A 21640-nucleotide genomic window follows, 5' to 3' on the forward strand; every position below is an offset into this window, starting at 1 on the left:
TGACTTGAAAGGGACCCATTAGGATCATTGAGTCCAACTCCTGGCCCTGAACAGGACACCCCAAGAATCACACCATGTGCCTGAGAGCATTGTCCGAACACTTCTTGAACTCAGGCTTGGCACTGTGATCACTTCCATGGGGAGCCTGTTCCAGTGCTCAACCACCCTCTGGTTGAAAAATCTTTTCCTGATATCCAACCTAAACCTCCCCTGACTCAGCTTCATGATGTTTCTTCAAGTACTTTCAATGAGAGTGAAGAGATCAGTACCTGCCCCTCTGCTTCCCCTTGTGAGGATGTTGAAGACCACAATGAGATCTCTCCACAGTCTCCTCCAGGTTAAACAAACCAAGTGACCTCAGCCGCTCCTCATAAGGCTTCTCCTCCATACCCTTCACCATCTTCGTGGCCATCCTTTGGACGCTCTCTAATAGCCTAATGTCTTTCTTATATTGCGGTGCCCAAAACTGCACACAGCACTCAAAGTGAGGCCATGCCAGTACAGAGCAGAGCAGGTCAATCACCTCCTTTGATCAGCTGGCAATGCTTTGCCTGATGCACCCCAAGACACGATTGGCCCTCCTGGTGGCCAGGGCATACTGCTTACTCATATTCAACTGAGCATCAACCAGGACCCCCAGATCCCTTTCCGCAGCACTGCTTTCCAGCCTCTTGTTCCTCAGTCTATCAGTACATCCAGGGTTGCCCCACCCCAGGTGCAGAATCCAGCACTTGCCCTTGTTGAACTTCATACGGTTGTTGATTGCTCATCTCTCTAATTTATAGAGGTGTCTCTGCAGGCTCTCTTTGCTCTTGAGGGAGTCTACACCTCCTCCCAATCTCCTCCCAATTTAGTGTGTCTGTCGAACTTAGTATTCCTTCAAGTCCTGTGTCCAAGTCAGTAATGAAGATGTTGAAGAGAACTGGGCTTAAGAAACCCCACTTGTGACTGGTGACCAGCCTGATTCTCTTGGGGATAGTTTATTATCCCATCCCATTTTTGGGGTCTTTGATTTGTTTTGTTTTGTGCCCAGGGGTGGCGGCTGTCCCCGCCCCACCCCCCATCCTCCCTGACTCCGGGGCGGTCCCGATAAATGGAAGCTGAGGCTGAGCTGGGGTTTCCAAGGGGAGTTGGGGGTGGGGCAAGTGTCAGTCTCTGCTCTTCCGGAGGGCAGTTCAATGGCACACACGCGGCCGGTATCTCTGACCAGGGATCCTGCTGTTTCTGTGGATTTTGCCTGCTTCTTTTTGCTTTTTTTTTTTGCTTCGGCACTGTCACTGAGCTTGCCGGATGAACTTGTTTTGCTGCTCTGTTGTTGGGAAGCCCAGAGTCAGTGCATGCCCCACCAGGACCTGGGACCGCCCTCATTTTCCGCTGGGGGGCTGCCCCCACCCTCCGCACAGCCGGGGTCCAAAGGACCAACCAGCGCTGGTGAGAAAAGCTTGAGGAGCCTTTTACTGCATTTGAGAGCCAGACTGCTACTGCCCAACCCTTACCATACCTCCGCCATTGCTCCGGGTTTGTGCTACACTGTAGCTTTTCACCCTCTGCCTGCCAGGAGGTCTTGCCGTTCCAGCTTGCTTTTCTGGAGGTTTCTTGCTACAGGTCCTTTTGCTATCCAGAGAGGGCACTAGGATTGGCTGCCCCTGGAGGTTTGTAAAAGAAGCTTCTTCTCCATCCTGTCCTGCTGGCTATGCCCGACATTACCGCTTGGTCCCCAAACTCACACCAGAGTGCCCCCTGCAGTCGCGGGGGAATCATGGCACTCGCCCTACCCAGCTGGGAACCACCAGTGCCCCTGCCATCTGTGACCATAACTACACCAAAGGGGAAAGTGCCTGAAGTTGAGATGGTTGTTACTGGATTTCTGGTTCTGTTTGTTGTCACTGCCATTGTTGTTGTTTGTTTGCCTTGCTATATATACTAGTAAAGAACTGTTATTCGTTTTCCCATATCTTTGCTTGGAAGCCCCTTACTTTCAAAATTTTAATAATTCGGAAGGAAGGGGGTCATATTTTCCATTCCAAGAGAGGCTCCTGCCTTCCTTAACAGACACCTGTCTCTCAAGCCAAGACACTGATGTCACCCCATTCACTATAACTCTTTGTGTCTGACCTGTGAGCCAGTTTCTCATCCATTGCGTAACACGGTTATCCAGCTGCGTGCTGGACATTTTGTCCAGAAGGATCCTGTGAGAGACAGTATCAAAAGCTTTGCTGAAATCCAAAGAGATGGCATCCACTGGCTTTCCTAGATCAACTAGGTGGGTGTCCTGGTTTGAAAAGGAAGTGAGTTTTTTGGGATGCTGTGATCAAACCAATAAGTGCTCAGATTTGAATATTGGCACCTGGTGTGGCCACTGAGGACGTGGATACGCCTCTGAGAACACAGGGGGTTAAAAGCAGAGAACTCCCAGGGGGAAGTTCTCTTGGGTTCTGTCCATGAAAGAGGTCAGACCTCCCCTGCCCAGCTGTGGGCTGGGTGGGGGAGGGGAAGCCATGCGGCTGGGTGAGGTAGTCCGGGACCTTGGACAGAGAAGGGAGGTGAAGGCCCCTGCAGGATGGAAGGGTGGAGGAGCACTGAGAGGCATCAGGCAGTCACCCCCCACCCCCGCCCCCAGGAGAGAGAGAGAGCTGGTGCCTGTGCTTGTGCCACCTTGAAATTTGATAGCATGGCTGGCTGAGAAGGAGAAGGGGGGGTTCGGCAAGAAGGTGCCCAGCAGGGCAGCGTGGGAGTTCTGGACAGGCAGAGCCTGAGATTTTTAACCCTTTTCTTGCATGATGGAAACCTTACAAATGCTGATCCTCCTGGAGTTGAATGAGAAGAGAGACAGAGATGAGATAAGAGAAAATGGGTCACAAGAGAAGTTGAGAAGAATCTTAGATGGGAGGAGATGATGGAGTGGCCTTTGTCTGGACTTGTATAGTCATGGACAGAGCCATTTTTCCTGTGACACAGAAACTGCATTTAGGGGGAGGCAATGGCTTGGAGCCAAGAGAGTGCAGTGATATTATGTGAAGGAGTGCGTGAACAGAGACAACGGGTGAGGAGGATGGTGGTGCCCTCCGTCTTCAGGGAAGAAGAAGACCTCTGTTTGGGAGACCCCTCGGCCCCAGGGGGTGAATTTGGGGGGAACAGGTGTCCCGAAAGTGAGAGACTGTGCTTTTTTTGGAACTGGGCAAAGCATCCTTAAAAGGGGAACCCTAGAAGCAGCTCTGGTCCATGTGCAGTGGTGAGAGCACTGTACGTGGAAGGAAGATGTCACAATGGCAAATGTTCTCTGGGCGGTGCCATGTGTGACATTGAAACACAAGATGTCTCAACTGTGTTTCCAGGGGAAGCCTATGGTACAAGAAGGACTCCTCTCTTCTTGATGAACTGAGAATTGATTATCTAAAGGGTGGTGATGGACTGAGAGTGGGTGATCTGAGGAGTGGTGACTGAATTGAGAATCCAAGGTTTTGTACTACTGTGATGTATTGAAAATTTGGTGGGGGGAGGAGGAATGTTTTTGGAAGGTTTTCATTCTGAGTCCTGCGTGTGTTTCTTTTTATATATAGTTGTAGGTTAATAAAGTTTTTGTTTCTTTATTCCTAAGTTGGAGCCTGCTTTGCTCTATTTCTGGTCACATCTCACAGCAGACACCAGGGAACACATATTTTCATGGGGGCACTGGCATTGCGCCAGCTTCAAACCATGACAGTGAGTTACCCTGTTGTTGAAGGAAATCAGGTTTGACAAGCAGGACTTTTCCCTCAAGCCCTCCTGGCTGTGACCAATGACTATGTTGTCCTCCAGGTGTTTGTCAACACCCCCCAGAATAATCTTTTTGATGATTTTACTGGGCACTGATTTGAAACGGACAGGCCTGTAATTTCCAGGGTCCTTCTTGCCCTTCTTGAAAATTGGGACAATGTTCGCCAGCTTCAAGACAGCTCTGACCTCTCCAGATTCCCAAGACTGCTCAAAAATCATCAAGAGAGGTTTTGCAATGATGTCAGCCATCTCTTTGAGAATTCTTGGCTGAATCTGATCAGGCCCATAGGTTTGTATGGATCAAACTGGAGAAGTAGATCCTGCACAAGTTCAGGTTCGACTGGGAGTTGATCATTCTCACAGTCATGGACCTCCAGCTCAGGGCACTGAGACCCCCTTGATCTGTCATACAGGTTGAAGACAGAGGCAAAGAATGTGTTAAACAACTCTGCCTTGTCCATGTCCCTGTTTGTGAGATGACCATCCTCATCCTGGAAAGGGCTGATGTTATTTCTACACTGCCTATTGCCATTAACATATTTAAAAAACCTCTTTATTGTCCCCCCACAATTATTTTTGTTTAGTCTAGAGAAGAGAAGACTGAGATGGGATGCCATCAATGCATATAAATATCTCAAATGTGGGTTCCAAGAGGATGGTGCCAGACTATTCAGTGGTGCTTAGCAACAAAATGAGGAGCAAGGGCCATAAACTAAAACACATGAAGTTGCACCTCAGCATGAGGAAGAATTTTTTTACGTTGAGGGTGGCAGAGCACTGGAACAGGCTGTCCAGAGAGGTAATGGATTATAGGACTTCTCTGTTCTTTAAAGAAAAAAAATCAAGACAAAATTGGTCTCCAAGTCTTCTCCCAGAGGACAGATGCTGTGCCTGAGTGCTCTGCAATGGGTGTTAAAGCCCCTTTTCCTCTGCTTCCTGAGAAATCAGGGAGTGGGAAAAAGCCAAGAGCAACGGGCACAACCCTAAGCCTTATATTACTGATGGGCTTTACCACTGTGTTGGGTGTGCATGGCCAAGCTTTGGTAGTAGGAGGGTGTGTTGGTTTATTACAGCCTGGTTTTTGGTAGCAGGGGGGCCACGGAGGTGGCTTCTGTGAGAAGCTGCTAGAAGTTTCCTCCATGTCCAGCAGAGCCAATCTGTAGCTGCTTCAAATACAAGGTTGCACCTATTAGAAATGGTGGTAATGCCTCTGTGATAACATATTTAAGAAGAAGAAGGAAAAAAAAAAAGGAAAAAAGTTATTGCGCAGTTGTAATTGCAACCAGAGAAGATCAGGGTGAGAATATGTGAGAGGAACAGCTCTGCAGACACCAAGGTCAGTGGAGAAGGAGTGGGAGGAGGTGCTCCAGGCACTGGATCTAGGATTCCTCTGCAGCCTGTGGTGAAGACCACGGTAAAGCAGCTGTCCTCCTGCAGCCCATGGATGTCCGTCCACAGGGATGCAAACATCCACCTGCAGCCCATGGAGGAGGCCTGTGCTGGAGCAGAGGGATACCTGAGAGGAGGCTGTGAGCCTGTGGGAGACCTGTGGAGAGAGGGGTCCACACTGGAGCATCCTGTCCTTGAAGGACTGCACCCTGTGGAAGGATGACCCACGTGGCAGCAGTTTGAGGAGGACTATTGCCAGTGGGATGGACTCATGTTGCAGCAGTTCTCAGAGATCTGTTGCTTGTGAGATGGACTCACGTTGGAGAAGTTTGCAGAGAACTGTGTGTCATGGGAGGGACCCCATGCCTGGAGCAGAGGAACAATTCCTTTCCCTGAGCAGAGGGAGAAACAATGGGTGATGAACTGACCATAACCCCCATTCCCTGTCTCCTTGCACTGCTGGGGTAGGAGATAGAGCTGGGAAGGAGAGAGGGATGAAGGGAAGGTGTGTTTAAGGGTTTATTTTACTTCTCATTACATTGCTCTGATTTTGTTAGGAATAAATTCAATTAATATTTCTAATTTGAGCCTGTTTTACCCATGACAGTATTCGACGAGTGATCTCTCCCTGTCCTTATCTCAGCTCATGAACCTGTCATTATATTTTCTCTTTCCTGCCCTGCTATAGAGGGGAGTGAGAGAGTAGCTTGGTGGGTGCCTGGCATCCAGCCAGAATAAACCCACTGCAACCATCTTAATCAAGTTCAGCTGCTCATAATTCTATCAAGCACCATTGCTACTAATGAAGCTGACCCAACACAGGGTGCCATCACCATGCAAATCTCCTGGGCTTGAATCCACAAAGCAGAAAATAAATTTTCTAGACAAGTCCAGTGCACCCAGCAATCATTTTGCTGCTGAGTACACAGAAAAGCTGAAGCTCCTGTTTGTTTCTACTGATACTCCACGTGCAGAATAAAAACCACAATCGCAGACAACCAGATGAAAATTCAAATAATACTGAACCACAGCATCACAACCTAAGCTGTACCAGGGTAGGTTTAAGTTGGACATTAGGAAGAAGTTCTTCACAGAAAGGGTGTTTGGGTGTTAGAATGGGCTGCCCAGGAAGGTGGTGGGGTCACTGTCCCTGGAGGTGTTTAAGAAAAGACTGGATGTGGCACTTAGTGCCATGGTCTAGTTGACAAGGTAGTGTTAGGTCATAGGTTGGACTTGATGACCTTGGAGATCTTTTTCAACCTAGTTAATTCTGTGATTCTGTGTTTTAATAAGCAGTGTCAGTAGACGACAAATAAGGAGACCACCAAGTCATCTTCATCATTCGGGGAGGGATGCAACAGCATGGCATTTCTGCGTACCAGCCTCCTTACTCTCTGGGCATTTCTTCGTCCAGGAGGCATCTTGCTTTCACCTTCCAGCAGCTGCCTTTTCCTTTGGGATGCTCTATCACAGAGCAACCCGGGTATCCTGGAGCAACCTGGGGACCCCTGGGCAAACTCTCCCCCTGGAATATGCCACCCATCCCTCAATGATGTGGTGCCACTTACACCAACCATGGGACAGAGTTGCTCTTGTACACTGCACACCTGGAAACACTGGACAGCAAATTCAGCTAGTTAGAAGCCAGGCTCAAAACCTCTATTTTTGGCTTTTTCTATTTTTCCCCTCTTCTTTTTTCCTCCTTTTTTCCATGCATTGCTTGTCTTCTCTTTACCAGTCACCAAAGAAGAACATTAACTTCCATTTCTCCCTTGCCCTGTATGTTATAAGGCCCGACTGTAACAGGCCTGGATTAAAATGTATAATTTTAGCTATGACAGTAACTACAATAAAGCATTCCTTCAATAGAAAAAAAATTATTACATTAAAAAAAGGGTTATAGTGGCTGAGGGATAATGGTGACTTGAAAAGCAAGGGCCACAGAATTCCCTGTTTCTTAGAGCTCCCAGCTCAGAGGACATGATTCTCAATCCATCGAGAAGATTACTGGCAAGCTGATGATGGCTATGTTACTTCTGCAGTGGCATTTGGGCTCCTTTAAAATAGTCCTGCTTCAGAATCCTTACATAAACCATTAGTAAGCTTTTGGGAAGGCGTTGCTTTCCTCATCTCTGAGCTGCTTGCAATTGTTCATTCAATGATACAATAAAATAAGAAGAAATCACAAATAATAAAGAAAAAAAACCCCCAGTGCAAATAAGAAAGTCATCCCGCTCTCCAATCCACTTTCGAAGGGGTGGCAAGTAAGTGGAGGGGCACACAGAAAGTCAAAGACAGGATGGGAACCTAGCACAAGACCCTCTGGACAAAAGCCATCACTTATGAGTGTCTGGTATAGTGTGTATCTAGCTTTGTCCTCCCAAGACATCTGCTGCCTGCTGTTTCCTGCCACTTGGCCAGGGCAAGGCAGGAGGACAGCATAAAAACAATAATAGCCCCCACTTGGATTAGTTGTTTGGGTTTTTTCTTTTCCAAATTCTCTGTCTTCTTTTGAAAGTCAAACAATAACCTGGTGGGCATGTTGCTGCTTCTTGAGCAATGAGTTCAGAAAAAGAAACCTGACGCAGCTGAAAAAGAAACATACTTCTCCATCGCCATCCCATGAATGTATTCTCAAGCATGCTGGGGGTTGCTCTTCTGGGGAATTTAAATCAGAAAAGCTTTTGCCAGATCCCGTCAAGGTGCATGTCTTCTTCCTGTTCCTTCCCACCCCACCTTGTCCTGCCCCTCAGGCTGTCAGTTTTTGGATGGTCTTGTTGTAGTACTGAGTGATGGTGGGCATCAGGGGGTTCCAGTTGTTGGCATGCAGCTCAATGACTTCCAGCAGCAGGGACCGTGTCAGCATGGACTCAGAGGGACACAGCATCTTGTCACGTGCTATCGCCAGCAGCTCTGTCATCATCTCGGGCAGCTGCTCCTCCAGTAGCCGGCCGCTGCTCTGCAGCTGTCAGGAGAAGAAGGGGTCAACCATGGCTTATTGATCCTTGTGTGTCCCAAGCTGAGACATTCTATGATTCTATCATTCTATAATATTCAGACACTCCACTGGCTTTTACAAACATGCTCCATCCCTCCAATTCTTCCCTGCTTGGTGTGGCAGAGCCACCAGGCAAGGTTATAAGGTATTGTGACTTTTGAAAACCAAATCCACGTGTCAGCAAGCTCCAAGAGCATGAAGGGCAAGGTTTTGAAAAGCATTTGTGCTGGGCTGCTAGAGAAGCAAATGGTCCAGCTACTGCTGATATAAAAGGAAGATTGCTTTTGAAAAAAAAAATAATCCCACCTAAAAATCATGCTATTGTCAAAACAAATTGCAGGCTGTGATGTGTTTTTCTTGCCTTCTACCTGGCCCTTCATTTACTTGCTGATTCACAGCTCACAGTAACTCCCAGTCATTAATTGTAATCAGCAGAGCCCTACTGTATGCATAACAAATCCCGCCCTGACAAGATCTGCATTAATACCTGTCATGCTACTTCACTGAGGACAGCCAAGAGGTTTTTCTTAAACAATTACTCCTTGGAGAGCCTCCATGGAGCAGCATAAGCCTTAGGTGGTTCCACAGAGAAGGTCCAAGCTGGGACTGGACGGCAGTGAGTCCACCATCATGGAAGATTAGTGGTTCTTGAATGCAGAGTTCCTCAAAGTCCTCACCTTAAAAATTCAAACCCTTCTCCTCAGTTGCTTGTCACTTTGCTGAATTTCAACCATTTGGGCTATAATTTCAATCACTCTCTGCAAGGAAAGCATCCATCCTCACAGGCAAATCAATTCCCAAAAAAGATACTAATGAAACTCTTCTATATTTATGCCAGCATTTTCCTGCAAATCTTCTGCTGAGCTAAACAAACTTGTCCGTGTGACCCATGGGGCAGTTTTTTCTCCAATACAGGTGTTTTTGTGCTTAAAAAATAAGTGCAGGGTGAGATTCGAAGGAACCAGGATGACATAATTTTGTGATGGGACTCTGGCTACCAAACCTTTTGCATCCATGTACATGTATCACAAGTCCAGTGATAGAATCTCAAGGGCCATCTCTTATCTCACAGTAGTGTCTTTTATCTACTCCGCTCTCATGAGACCCCAACTGGAGTACTGCGTCCAGCTCTGAGGTCCTCAGGACAGGAAAGACATGGTCTTGTTAAAGAAGGTCCAGAGGATGCCACAAAAGTGGTCAGAGGACTGGAGCACCTCTCCTAAGAGGACAGGCTGAGAGAGTTGAGGTTGTTCAGCCTGGAGAAGAGAAAGCACCAGGGAGACCTTAGAGCACTTTCCATTATCTAAAGGGGATACAGGAGAGCTGGAGAGGGACTTTGAACAAGGGCATGTAGAGATAGGACAAGGGGCAATGGCTTCAAGTTGACAGAGGGCAGGTTTAGATTAGATATTGGGAAAAAATTATTTCCTGTGAAGGTGGTGAGGCACTGGCACAGGTTGCCCAGAGAAGCTGTGGACGAGCTATTCCTGGAAAGAGGTTCAGGTTTTAAGGTCAGGTTGGACAGAACTCTGAGCAATCTGATCTATTTGAAGATGTCCCTGCCCATGGTAGGGGGTTGGATTAGATGCTCTTTAAAGGTCCTTTCCAACCTTCCAACCCAAACCATTTGGTGATTCCATAATGCAAAGGGGCAACACAGCTGTTTGGGTTTGGAAACATCTAATAGCTGCTTGACATGTATGTGGCCAAAGACAGAAGCAGCAGAGCAGTGAGGACTGGGGCAGGTGGTGCAGGTGCTTCCCTACCTCCATGGAGCAGCAAAGCACAGCATCTTCCTTCACATCCTGAGATTGTAACAACTGCAAAAGAGAAGAGAGAGGTGGTGAGAAATGCATGACCTCCTCTTCCTCTCTTACAACCTTCCTTTCATCTCTTCATCCAGCTTGACTTTTGCCAGTTCCAGGAGGAAAGGACATAAAATCAGAAAAGGAAGGAGGAAAGATATAATCAACACAAAAAATTAAGATAAACAGTGACAAAATGCAGGGTAAAGGGTATCACCAGCCTACCCACTGCTGAGAGCAAGCAAGCAGGACAGAATGTAGACTTTAGATTAACAGCTTTCAAAATCAAATTATTTAGGTGTAGTGGGTTGACCTTGGCTGGGTGCCAGGTGCCCACTCAGTTGCTCTATCACTCCCTTTCCCACTGGGACAGGGGAGAGAATAAGATGGAGAACAACCAGCAGGGTAAGATAAGGCAGTTTTCTTACAGTAAAAGAAAGAAATGAGTGGAGATCTGTGCGTGCAAGAGCTAAAGAGGAAAAAAAGTCAGTCTCTACTTCGGCATGCATAACAGTTCCTCCAGAAGGCAAACACTGAAAACTCATGAATGCTCCCCCTTCCTCCTCTCTCCCTTAGCTTATATATCTGAGTTGATGTCATATGGTTTGTAATATCCCTTTGGCTAATTTGGGTCAGCTGGCCTGGTTGTGTCCCCTCCCAGGATCTTGCCCACTCCCACCCCCTTTGATGGGAGAAGGAATGTCAGAGGGACAGCATTGCTCAGCAGTAGCCAAAACACTGGTTATCAACACTCGTCCAGCTACCAGTGCAAAGCACAGCGCTGTGAACTTTACCTCCGTCAGACCCAATACATTACGTTACATAGCTTTTTTAATTCCACAACAGGCAATGAGAAAACACACTAGTTTCACATACACAGTGACTAAATGCAGCCATCAGACAACAGCATTTGTTATTTGGAAGGGAAGCACTCTGCCCCAGAGGCATTCCCCCCTCACTGAACCTTTTCATCCCTGTGGGGCCACTTAGACACAAAATTACCAGATGGCAAAGCATTACATCCAATACACTGTAACACGGCTCCCCCTAGACAGATTCTATAGTGATGCAAATGCAATGAGTGCCAACAAAACTATGGTGTCTTAAGTGTAGTGACTCCAATCCTACTCTGCTGTCCATTAACTTTGCGTTATAAACATGAGCTTGTAAGCACAAGCAACTTTCAATAGAGACCTGAAATGTTGTTGGGGTTGGGCATGGCATGGGATGGCGAAGGAAGATGCTCACCTAGTGGTTCAGGCTCAGGGTTGTCATAGTCACAGGAAAAAGGGTGCCAATACGGGTGCAACCAAACTGTATTCTAGGGACATCTACATAATTTCTGATAAACTGTTAATGATTGGTTGTTCACAGTAGCTGCCCAGGGCACACCCAATCCCTCAGGCTACAATCTGGATGAGGCAAACCCTGCCAGATGGGGTAGTGTTTCTTTATCTTCACAAATGACCCAGCAGTGATAACTCGCTCCAGGGGATCACCAACACAGTTACACCCATCCTGAAGGCACCATCTCTGCTAATGGGCCATAATGGCTCAGCAGCCAGCTGCAATGCCCATCAAAGACTCCCCAAAATATCCTATGACTCACAGGATTACATCATTCCATTGCAAAACTCCCTGCCCTGGGGGAGGTACTAAGCATTCCTCCCTGGATTTGAGGGTATATAATCTGGGGGTTTGAGGACTGGACACCACCACCACTGGACAGCTCCAGAGGACCCGAATTTCCACTGGAGGACCAGACCTTCCACAGGACCACTGCATTTGGCAAGACTGCGACCATCACTTCAACAGCACTGCAACCACCACTTAATCAGACTGCAATCACCACCCTGACCAACAGGGTGCCAGGTTGTACTCTGACTTTGTGTTTTTAAGCCAGTTTTTCTGTATCATTGCATTCATTGTAATCTTTCTATAAATTTTAACACTGACCTGAAATCTCTCTCAAGGTATTTGTGTGGAGTTCATTTCTCACACTGGATTACTTGCAAACAAGCACAAGGGTGTACAGTGAGGGTCAATGCCTCTTCCTGACAATGGCAAAGCATAGGAGCTAAGCATCTCACCCCACGAACCTTGAAACCATTAGCGGGGACCCTGAAAAAGGGATCAGAAATACCTATTTTCCACTGTTTTTACCTTTATAACTTTGTTACACACACAAAGATCCTGTTTCAGGTATTTTGCTAAAAACACAATTGTTCTAGTAGATAAAATACTGACAGAGGAATTGAGAGACACGGACCATGCTCTGCAAGCAAAGCCATTTTATTACACTAGATCACCAAAATTTATACGTCACTACATTTTGTACAAAACTTTCCATCCAGACCCCTTTGCCCCTGTTCCGTAGCATCACAATCTTCTTGTTTATCATTATTGCACCAGTAACGTCCTTGTTACATTCTTTCACCAGCAATGTCCTTGTTACATCTTCCCTCGTGAGAGCGGTCAGCGTCAGAGTGGTCAGAGTGACCAGACATGATGTCTTCACTTCTGTTCTTGCCTTGAGTTTATCTCTCCCACGACTTCCATTGTATCAGGGCCAAAAGGTTGGTGGCACTACCCAGCTCAGCTTCTATAGCTGTCTGCTCTTTCACATCTCCCCCTTTTTTGTTTTTTATGGAAAGAGTTTGTGTACTTTGATGTTAAAAGAGTTTGCACTTGTAAGGCCATTATCTTATTAAGACTATTACTGGTCATTTGCTAGATACAGGATAAGATACATAGAATACAGATCACAATCAATAAAGACATATCAAATGCAATCATGTCACTGATAAAGAGACTCGCAGTATAGGAGAACAAAAGGATAATATCCAAGGCCTCCTAGGAAGTGGAAATAAATGACTACTGTTCTAAAGTTCTGTCTTAGGGTGGGGTTGTGTATTCTATTGCCATCTGTTAGAGGTGGGGCAGTTATCTTCTGTTAATTGGGCCAGCTGTTAAGACCAGGTGGGGCAGTTTTTCTTTATGTCTTCCACAACCAATCCTCCCTCTGGGGAGATATCTTCTGTTAATGGTCCATTGAGTCTCACTGCATGACTGATAAAGTTACATTATTCCATTGTGAGATGCTCTGCACAGAGGGAGGAGCCAAGCATTCCTACCTGGATATAATCTGAGGTTTGCAACACCACAGTCAGCCTTTTCCACTGGATTCCCAGAGGAAGACCAGGCCCATCTACACTACCACCAGACCTTCAGAGGAAAACTCCACCCTTCTACAGGATCACTGCTTCAACAGAACCACATCTGTCACTCCAGAAGGACTGCAGCCACCATTTAATGGGACTGCTACCAACAACCTGACCAACAGGGTGTCAGGTTGTATTCTGACTCTGTCAGTGTTGTTTTGTATTACTGCATTTTTGTTTTATTTTTATTGTTTCACTAATAAAGAACTGTTATTCCTATCCCCATATCTTTGCCTGAGACCCCCTTAATTTCAAGATTATAATAATTCAGAGAGAGGGAGTTTACATTTTCCATTTCAGGTGCAGCTCCTGCCTTCCTTAGCAGACACCTGTCTTTTCAAACCAAGACAAGTTCATATGGTTGGAGCTCAGGACCCATGCTGTTTAGGCAGGAGGAAGTCCATTAGATGGAAATATTGACTGTGACATTACTGAATGGCTTTCTGGAAGCATGGAACAGGGAATAACTGAAAAAGGTCAATAGGAACACAATACCATGATGGTGAGTGCAGTAGGACACAAGGCCTCTTTTGGCAGGCTGCCTCCATAAGGCTCCAGACACAGCCATGTCCTAGCAGTCCTACCCCTGCTCCTGCCTTGGCCACAAGGGTTGGCTGGTAATTAGGTAATTTTTCTTCTCTCTGGGCCTCATTTTCTTGGAGACGATCGATGTTTGTCCAGACGAGCAGAGAACTACTTTGAACCTTTTGGTGATAAAACACATGCATACCTTCTCCCTAGGTTAGTAAATCAGCTATGCCTTGCCAGTGTACATTCAATCAGGGATCTTTACGTAGAAACTTTTAGAAATTGGTTCTGCACATGCAAATCTTCAAAATGGTATCACTCTGCCAGGGATCAAATTTGATGATTTGCTTTCAAAATTTTTAGTGTCAATATTGCATTATCTAAACATTCTTAAGGAGCCATATTCCCCCTCTTTGTGTTTTCAACAACATGTGTCTCTTGTTATGAACATGAAGGCAACATAAAAGAAAACAATACAATACAATAAACTTACACTAAGCAGAAATAAGTCAGATAATATCCATAATTAGTAGCACACGAGAGATAGGATGGTGATTTAAAACAATACATCATCAATTCCCTAAATACTGTACCATCACCCAGAGTGCAGCAGCTGGCAAGCCTCGTTTCACAGTGAGGACCTGGAGAACTATTCCCGGGTAAGGTCTCCAAGGTCACTTCAAAAGGGGGTCCAGCTGTTATAAGTCCAAATTGGCAAGTCAAAGTGACCTGAGTACAGTTTTGGTGCAGAAAACCGCTGGGTTTGTTGGCATACTTCCTGACCAGGTAGGGCCAGAGCTTGGCCAGAGCCCAGGCTTTAACTGGAAGAGTCTCCCTAACATATTCTACAAACAAGCCTCACAATAATACAGTTAGGAAAGTTTCTTAAAATGATACATGTTATCGATTCAGGGTGACCCCAATGTAGGGGATAATGTGCTCTGACTCCATGATTCAGAAGGCTGAGCAATTGCTTTAATAAGCTAGGTTATATTACACTAATACTATATTAAAAAGATACTATACTAAAGAGATACTAAAGAAAAACCCGTGACTGTCTCCAGACAGTCAAGACACAGCTTTGATCCAATTGGCCAATCAATCCAAACAACCATCACCAGAATCCAATTAACAAATCACTTTCAGTAAACAATCTCCATAACACATTCCACATGTGCCAAAGAGATAAGAGTTGTTTTCTCTTCTGTGAGCTTTTCACTGCCTTCCCCAGGAAAAATCCTGGGAGAGAGAATGATGTCTCTCTCTGTTCAGAGAATGTGAATACCACAACATGTCTTGCAGATAGCTACACAAAGATATATTAAAGTTTGTAAAGCAGCCAGCTTTGTTATCTATCCTTAGCTAAATAGTCAGTGGTTGTCACTGTTGAGTAAGAAATGACACACATTCACCAGAAGGTTGATTGGCATAACAAGCCATTTAATTTGGTCTGCTTCCTTTTTATACACTCTTCTGATCCAGGTGCACTTGATTGGTCATTTAGTTAATACATTTCCCCTGATTGGCTAATTAACAAGACACCCTTTTTATAAACAATCTTTGAGAAAAACAAGAAAACAGAGAGTAGGAAAAAACAGCACCTGCAGGTTGTTTATGGTAATAAGCTATCATGGTTTATCTTCAACTCCCTAAAGTCTCTCAGGCTAATTTTGGGAAAACTTATCTAGTTTTCTCGCTCTCTGACCAGGCTGTCACATCCACAAACAGTACCATGAACAAAATGCGAATAACTAAAGTAATGCATATGTGTAACTTTCAATAATATCTTATGGACAATGCTTGTTATAAAAAGTCAGTGAATTCACATTATGAGACTACATCATCAGTAACTGTGTGTGGTGGTTTTCATGGGAGGCACTCACAGAAGTGGTGCAAAGAGGAAGCTGATACACCTCTGTGAATACCCATGTAAAAAACCGAAAAATCCCGTGAAATTTCACTTCCTTTTCCGGTCAGCAAAGAGGTAACAGGCTGGGCCAGGCAGCCCCTGCCATGGGGCACCAGCCGGGCCCCTCCCCATCAGGTGCCAGGCAGGGGGGGAAGGGAGGCCACAGGGCCGAGGCCAGGCAGGGCTGTGGCTGCAATTGCTAACACCTTGCTGCTACTAAACCCTTCCCCAGCCACCAGTATGGGGCCGAGCTGGGTCTGCTGGGCCCCAGGAGCAGTCCTTGGCCATGGCCGGCTCGGCCAAGATTCTACCACTGTTGCGATTCTCCTGCAACCATTGGGCAGGGGGAAGAAGAAGCCATAAGCCCCAGCATGCTGGCTGCTGAGATCCTAGCCGCTCCTTCTTTCATTCTTTCACCAGCAATGTCCTTGTTGCATCTTCCCTTGTCAGAGCGGTCAGAGTGACCAGACATGATGTCTTCACTTCTGTTCTTGCCTTGAGTTTATTTTTACCACAGCTTCCACTGTATCAGGGCCAAAAGGTCGGTGGCACTACCCAGCTCAGCTTCTATAGCTGTCTGCTGCTCTTCCACATACTGAGATTCTTAATCAGCCAACAAAGTGAGAGGGAGAGTTATGAAAAACACTGTACCATGAGGTAGCTGATAAAATTACAAGTGGTGGCAACACTTGAAGCTACATGTCATAAATGTATATTATATTGTTGGCTTTTTGCAAATATTAAGATGAACGCTATATGTATAATGTTAAAATAACTTTGCTTTTATTTCTGCTATTAACAAAAACTTAGACATCGTAGTAGTGGTAGCTGATATAGTTATAAGTGAACTGTCTGTTTAGTTGGGATAACATCCAGTGAATATGTAATGAGGACCCTGCTATTGATATGCCAACTATCAGCATTTGCCATCTGAAGAAAGTACGGACCAAGGCCCAGACTGAAAGTGATAAAGAGAAGGAGCCAAAACCACAGCCAAGAAACATGCATGCTCTAAAAAAGCAGACCCAATGAGGGGCCATGTAAAATAGTTCCTGGAATATGCGTACTAGTTTATGGAAAAAATAGGATATGCATAACAGTCTATGAATGTGCAATGGGCTGATGTAATGGAAAAAGTATTTAAGGGGTATCCCCAAAGGGGAAGATGTGCTCTTGGCTGAGTGCCAAGACATACCCAGCCATAATCTTTACTTTACTGTCTTTTGTCTCCTATTGTCCTTTATTAAAACTTTTTAAATTTTCACAGGAGAGTGAACGTGTTTTTCACATAGAGCCACTTCCATCTCATCAGCTTGGGATGAACAAGATGAGTGCATGCATTAAACACTGAGAAAAAGGAGAAAACTCAGGAAAACTGGCTTCCTTAGTATCTGAAACTCATTAGGGAAAGGCAAACTTTGGAAAAGTGGAGTGATTAAAGCTGCCCATATAAAATTTTCTCAGCATAACTAAACATGGTTCAAAGTCACATCCTTTAGTTGAAATCACAGTTCAAATTCTCAACCTTATGTCTCTTTTCCACTCTTATTTTTTCATGTTTCCTTTCCTTTACAAATAAATGCCTATTTTTTTACCAGCTCCCCAACAACTGGAAAGTAGCTAGGGAAAAAAGAGCCAATTGTGTTGCTGCTGTTGTTTGTTTGTCTTGTTATACATATATATTTATATACATATATATATATATATATACATGTAAAGAGCTGTTATTCCTTTTCCTATATCTTTGCCTGAAAGCCCTGTAATTTCTAAGTTATAATAATTCAGAGGGAAGGGGGTCAAATTTTCTATTCCAAGGGAGGTTCCCACCTTCCTTGGCAGACACCTGTCCTTTAAAACAGGACAGATCTTGGTGCCCAATGTGGGGCCTGAGGGCATTGAGAGGAACAGGTGAAAAAAGAATAACAGTTACTGGGTAACCTAATTTTTGTGAGCTGAATATAAAAGCCTTGTTTGGCAGCACCACGTGGTCTGGCCTACCCTGGTTCAGTTGGCACATGGTTGTGGCTATATTTTTCCCATTTGCAGCTCCTTATCTAAATATGGGCCCTATGACCAAGGCAACTGTGACTGTTATTCAGTTGGCACTATGTGTGGCTGCATTTCTCTTCACAGAGAAAAGCAAGGCACAATTTCCCAAGGATATTTCCTGGGAATCACAGCGAGGAACCTCAGAGAAAGAAAAAACAATTCTTATCTCATTTGCTGTTCCTGTTGTTTTGCACATGTGGAATGTGTTGGAAGATTATTTACCTGAAGAACTTTGATAATTGGATTCTGCTGAGGATTGTTTTGTTTCCTTGGCCAATTGCAAAAAGCTGTGTCCTGACTCTTGGGCAGAGAGTCACGAGTTTTCTTTAGTATTCTTTAGTAGTTAGAAGTAAGTATGATATAGTATAGGATAGTAGCTCTCTTTAATAGAGTTGTAATGTAATATAGTATAGTTTTAATAAAGCAGTGTTCAGCATTCCGAAGCCTTGGAGTCAGATGCCAATCATTCCCAGATGTTCGGGTTGCCATGCAATTACTATAACTATGGGTCAATAAGGTGAGGAATTAATGGATTTTTAACTTCCTCTGGAAGGCGGGCACATGGATTTAGAGCATCATACACTAACTGTATATTTTTGGGGTTACTTTAATAATGGTACTTACTGTGAGGAAATGACACTGGGGGAAATTTTCTCCCAACCCTTCAGACCCACCAGTTTTTGAAGGGTTCAACTCTTCTCTAAATGTTAATGATATCATACAGTGGCTGGTGTTTCTGATATGCCTATCCTATATAGCATTCAGAGATAAGGGAAGATTGACTTGGATAACCAGCCTGATATCTACCCCAGAGAATAGGGATGCTGCCCCAGAAACTAGGGAGGCTGCCACAGAGCTTGACACTGCCCCAGAGACTAGGGATGCTGCCCCACTGTCTGACCCTGCCCCACAGCCTACCTCAGAAATGAACCACCCAGATTAGGTGGGAGTTCTGGTGAAGGAGATACGTGAGATGGGCCAGATGCTGAAGGAGTACATTTCCCCAGTTGGTGAGAAACCCTTCCCCTGCCTCGAAGAGGGAGAGCCTAATGGAGCAGCAGTGGAACCCACAAATGTTACAGCCGTCCAGGTTCCAGCTGAACTGCAAGGGCAGTCACAGCCACCAGCAGTCACCCCTGTGGAAACGAGGAAGTCTAAGATGAAATTGGAGCACCCAGATAAGGATAAGAAAGGAGGGCCCCCACAACCTGCAGGGGAGCCAGAGGTTGCGATTATTGCTGAGTCCCTGACATAAGAAAGTCTCCGTAATCTTCACAAAGACATTGTACGACAGGGATGTGAGGCTTATACAACCTGGTTACTTCGGGTCTGGGACCTTATGGGTACAGGCGTGCAACTGGATGCTGGTGAGGCAAGGAATTTGGCACCTTTGACCCAGGACTCAGGTGTGAATCAGGTATTCGTAAAGGAACCGGAGTCACTTTCCCTCTGGGAGAGGCTTTTAATGAGTGTCAGAGAGAGGTTTGTCCACAGAGAGAGAATGCAGGAGCACCATCATAGAATGCGCTGAAAGACCCTTGAGGAAGGGATCCAACAGCTGAGAGAAGTGGCGGTATTGGAGGTACTCTTTGGGAGGGATGGATAGCATGATAATGACCCCAACAAGGTCAGGTGCACAGAGCAAATGGTGTGGAGTCTGGAAAATCTAGGGTCATCTCAATACACCACCTTCATTGCAACAATTAATGCCGATACCAACCAAGAGACAGTGGGTTCTGTTGCCAACAAGCTTAGAAATTACAAGAGTATGATCAGTGGCCCAATGCAGGCTCATGTCTCTGCTGTAATTAAGAGCCTCCAAGAGGAGATGAGGGAGATGAAGGAGGAGGTGAGGAGGAACAGTTCCCATATGGCACCAGTGCAAGTCACAGGCCCCAAAGTCAGAGCCCAACGTCCCCCAGCTAGAGAGAGGGTACACCTGACAAGCTGACCTGTGGTTCTTCCTGCGAAACCATGAGGAAGACATGGGAAGGTGGGATGGGAAACCCACTTTTGTCCTGGCAGCACGGGTGCATCAACTCAAGGAGGGAAACACTAATAGAGGGAGTTCTACTAAAGTGAAGGTAGCCTCAGCCTCGCCTCCCATGACCGAGCTACCGGGTATGATCTGTCAGACACCCTTGAAGGTACCTCTAGTATGTATGCCCAGGAAAGAAATATTAACCAGGGCTAGAGGGACCCTGCCTCTAGCCAGGAAGGAGCACGGGAAAACCGGGTCCTTTGGACAGTGTGGATCTGATGGCCTGGCACATCAGACCCACAAAAATATGAAGCATTACTTGATACTGATGCACAGTGTACCCTAATGCCCTTGGGACAGGTGGGGGCAGATGTAGAAAGGACATTCTGTGCTGTTCTTGTGAGCCAGCAAAGGCTTCCTGATGATAAGGAAAGCCCCGTATCTCTCCTGAGGAAGACACCAAGGTTGTTGCCACGGAGATGTGATGAAGGAGAGAAAGTTAAAAGATACAGACTCTAGCTGGCTCACAGAATGACGTGGCTCCTTGATCATCTACTGAGAACTTTGTTTCTTTCTTATAACCAATGGACAGTGAATGTGTATGTTGAGTGAATGTAAATATCTTGAAAAAGTATAAAAGCAACATGTTGCTGTAATAAATCTCTCTTGCACCCTTCTGATGGAGTCGTGGTACTTTGTGCTGTTGTGCTCTATACCGACATCTGGTGGCCGTCTGCCGTGATTGCAAGTAGACGGTAAAGAAAGGGGGGAAAAAATGAGAAAAAGAGAGAAAAAAGTTGAAGGGTACCCTAAAAATGAGTGAAGGCAGCAAGGACGCTGCGGAGGTCCGGACCTAATTCAGACGTCTGATTCAAGGTGAGCGATTGGGAAAAATAATGGGAAATAATTTATCAAATGAGGAAAAGGCTGTTTTGTCCATGTGTAAAACTTTACTGAAAAGAAAAAATGTTCAAACTTCTTATTATGGTCTTCGTAGCTTACTGATATGATGTAAATCACAGGACTTTGAAGCTGATGTCGATACTGCCTTCAGTGTCCGGGCATGGAAAAAGGTTGGGAAGAGACTATGGAAAGTGATATCTAAGGGGGATAAGACGGTTGTCGATTTGGCTTCTACCTAGAGACTGTTGTATGAGGCATTGAAGGAATGGAAAGCAGAACAAGATAGAGGGGAGGAATTGGAGGAGCAGGAATTAGAGCAAGAAAATGAAGTAGAGAAACAGGAGGAAGATGAGGCTGAGCCTGTCAATGAATCTCCCCCTGAGGAGGCTGCTGCAGCTGCTGTGGAGGTTCCCCCAGGGTTTGCTATCGTGAGAATCAAACGGCAGGCTAAGACTGTTTCTCAGTATTTATCTCCAAAAGACTATGTTAAACCTGTGTATACGTTGCCTGCTCAGCAGTTAGTTGAACTGAGTACTAAACCAAAGTATCTCACGCCTGCACAGCAATTAGCAAAAATGAAGTTACAGAAGAAGCAAAGTGAAAAACAGGCTGGGTCATTGGCCCTTCTGTCTCTCCCTGGGCCGTTTGCTCCCCCCTCCCCCTCCCCTCAGTCGGCTGCTCCTCCCCCATCCTCCCGTGGTTCGAAGCAGCTCCCCCCCCCCCCCCCCCCCCCACTTTCCCTTGAGCCATCCACCCCTCCTCTGCCCTCCTCTCCTTCGAGTCGTCTGCCTTCACTCCACCTCCCGTTGAGCCTGTCTGCCCCCCCCCTCCCTCCTGGACTGGTTGAACAAATGCAATCTTTATCATTGTGTCCTTCTTTGTCTACTGATAGTTCTGATGATGAACTGCTGGTTATAAGTACACCAAAAAAGATGCAGGAATGTGTTTCTGTTAGACCTCGTAGCAGATCCAGGCCTGCTGTTTCTTGGACTCTGCCTCTCTGCCAGGTGGCTGTGACTCCTCGACACCCTTTGCAATTTTGGGAGCATGTAAGAATGAAAGCAGCTGAAGTGGGAGATTGGAATTTGTTAGAGAAAATAG

At 45.8% G+C, this 21640-nt stretch overlaps 1 protein-coding gene across 3 annotated transcripts in view; it reads right to left on the minus strand.

Moving 5' to 3' along the window:
• Nucleotides 1–5899: 5899 nt before the first annotated feature.
• Nucleotides 5900–21640, minus strand: part of LOC118701491 (CBP80/20-dependent translation initiation factor-like) — a 442809-nt gene continuing 427068 nt past the window's right edge. For all 3 annotated transcript variants that reach the window (XM_036406131.2, XM_036406130.2, XM_036406129.2), the window contains 2 exons: nucleotides 9910–9963; nucleotides 5900–8110 (listed from right to left, as the gene is read on the minus strand). In XM_036406131.2, coding sequence (XP_036262024.1) covers nucleotides 7895–8110; nucleotides 9910–9963 — 270 coding nt within the window. In that variant the 3' untranslated portion in view covers nucleotides 5900–7894. The remainder of the gene's footprint in view (nucleotides 8111–9909; nucleotides 9964–21640) is intronic.

The sequence above is a fragment of the Molothrus ater genome, chromosome W (assembly GCF_012460135.2).
Source record: "Molothrus ater isolate BHLD 08-10-18 breed brown headed cowbird chromosome W, BPBGC_Mater_1.1, whole genome shotgun sequence".
Lineage (NCBI taxonomy): Eukaryota > Metazoa > Chordata > Aves > Passeriformes > Icteridae > Molothrus > Molothrus ater.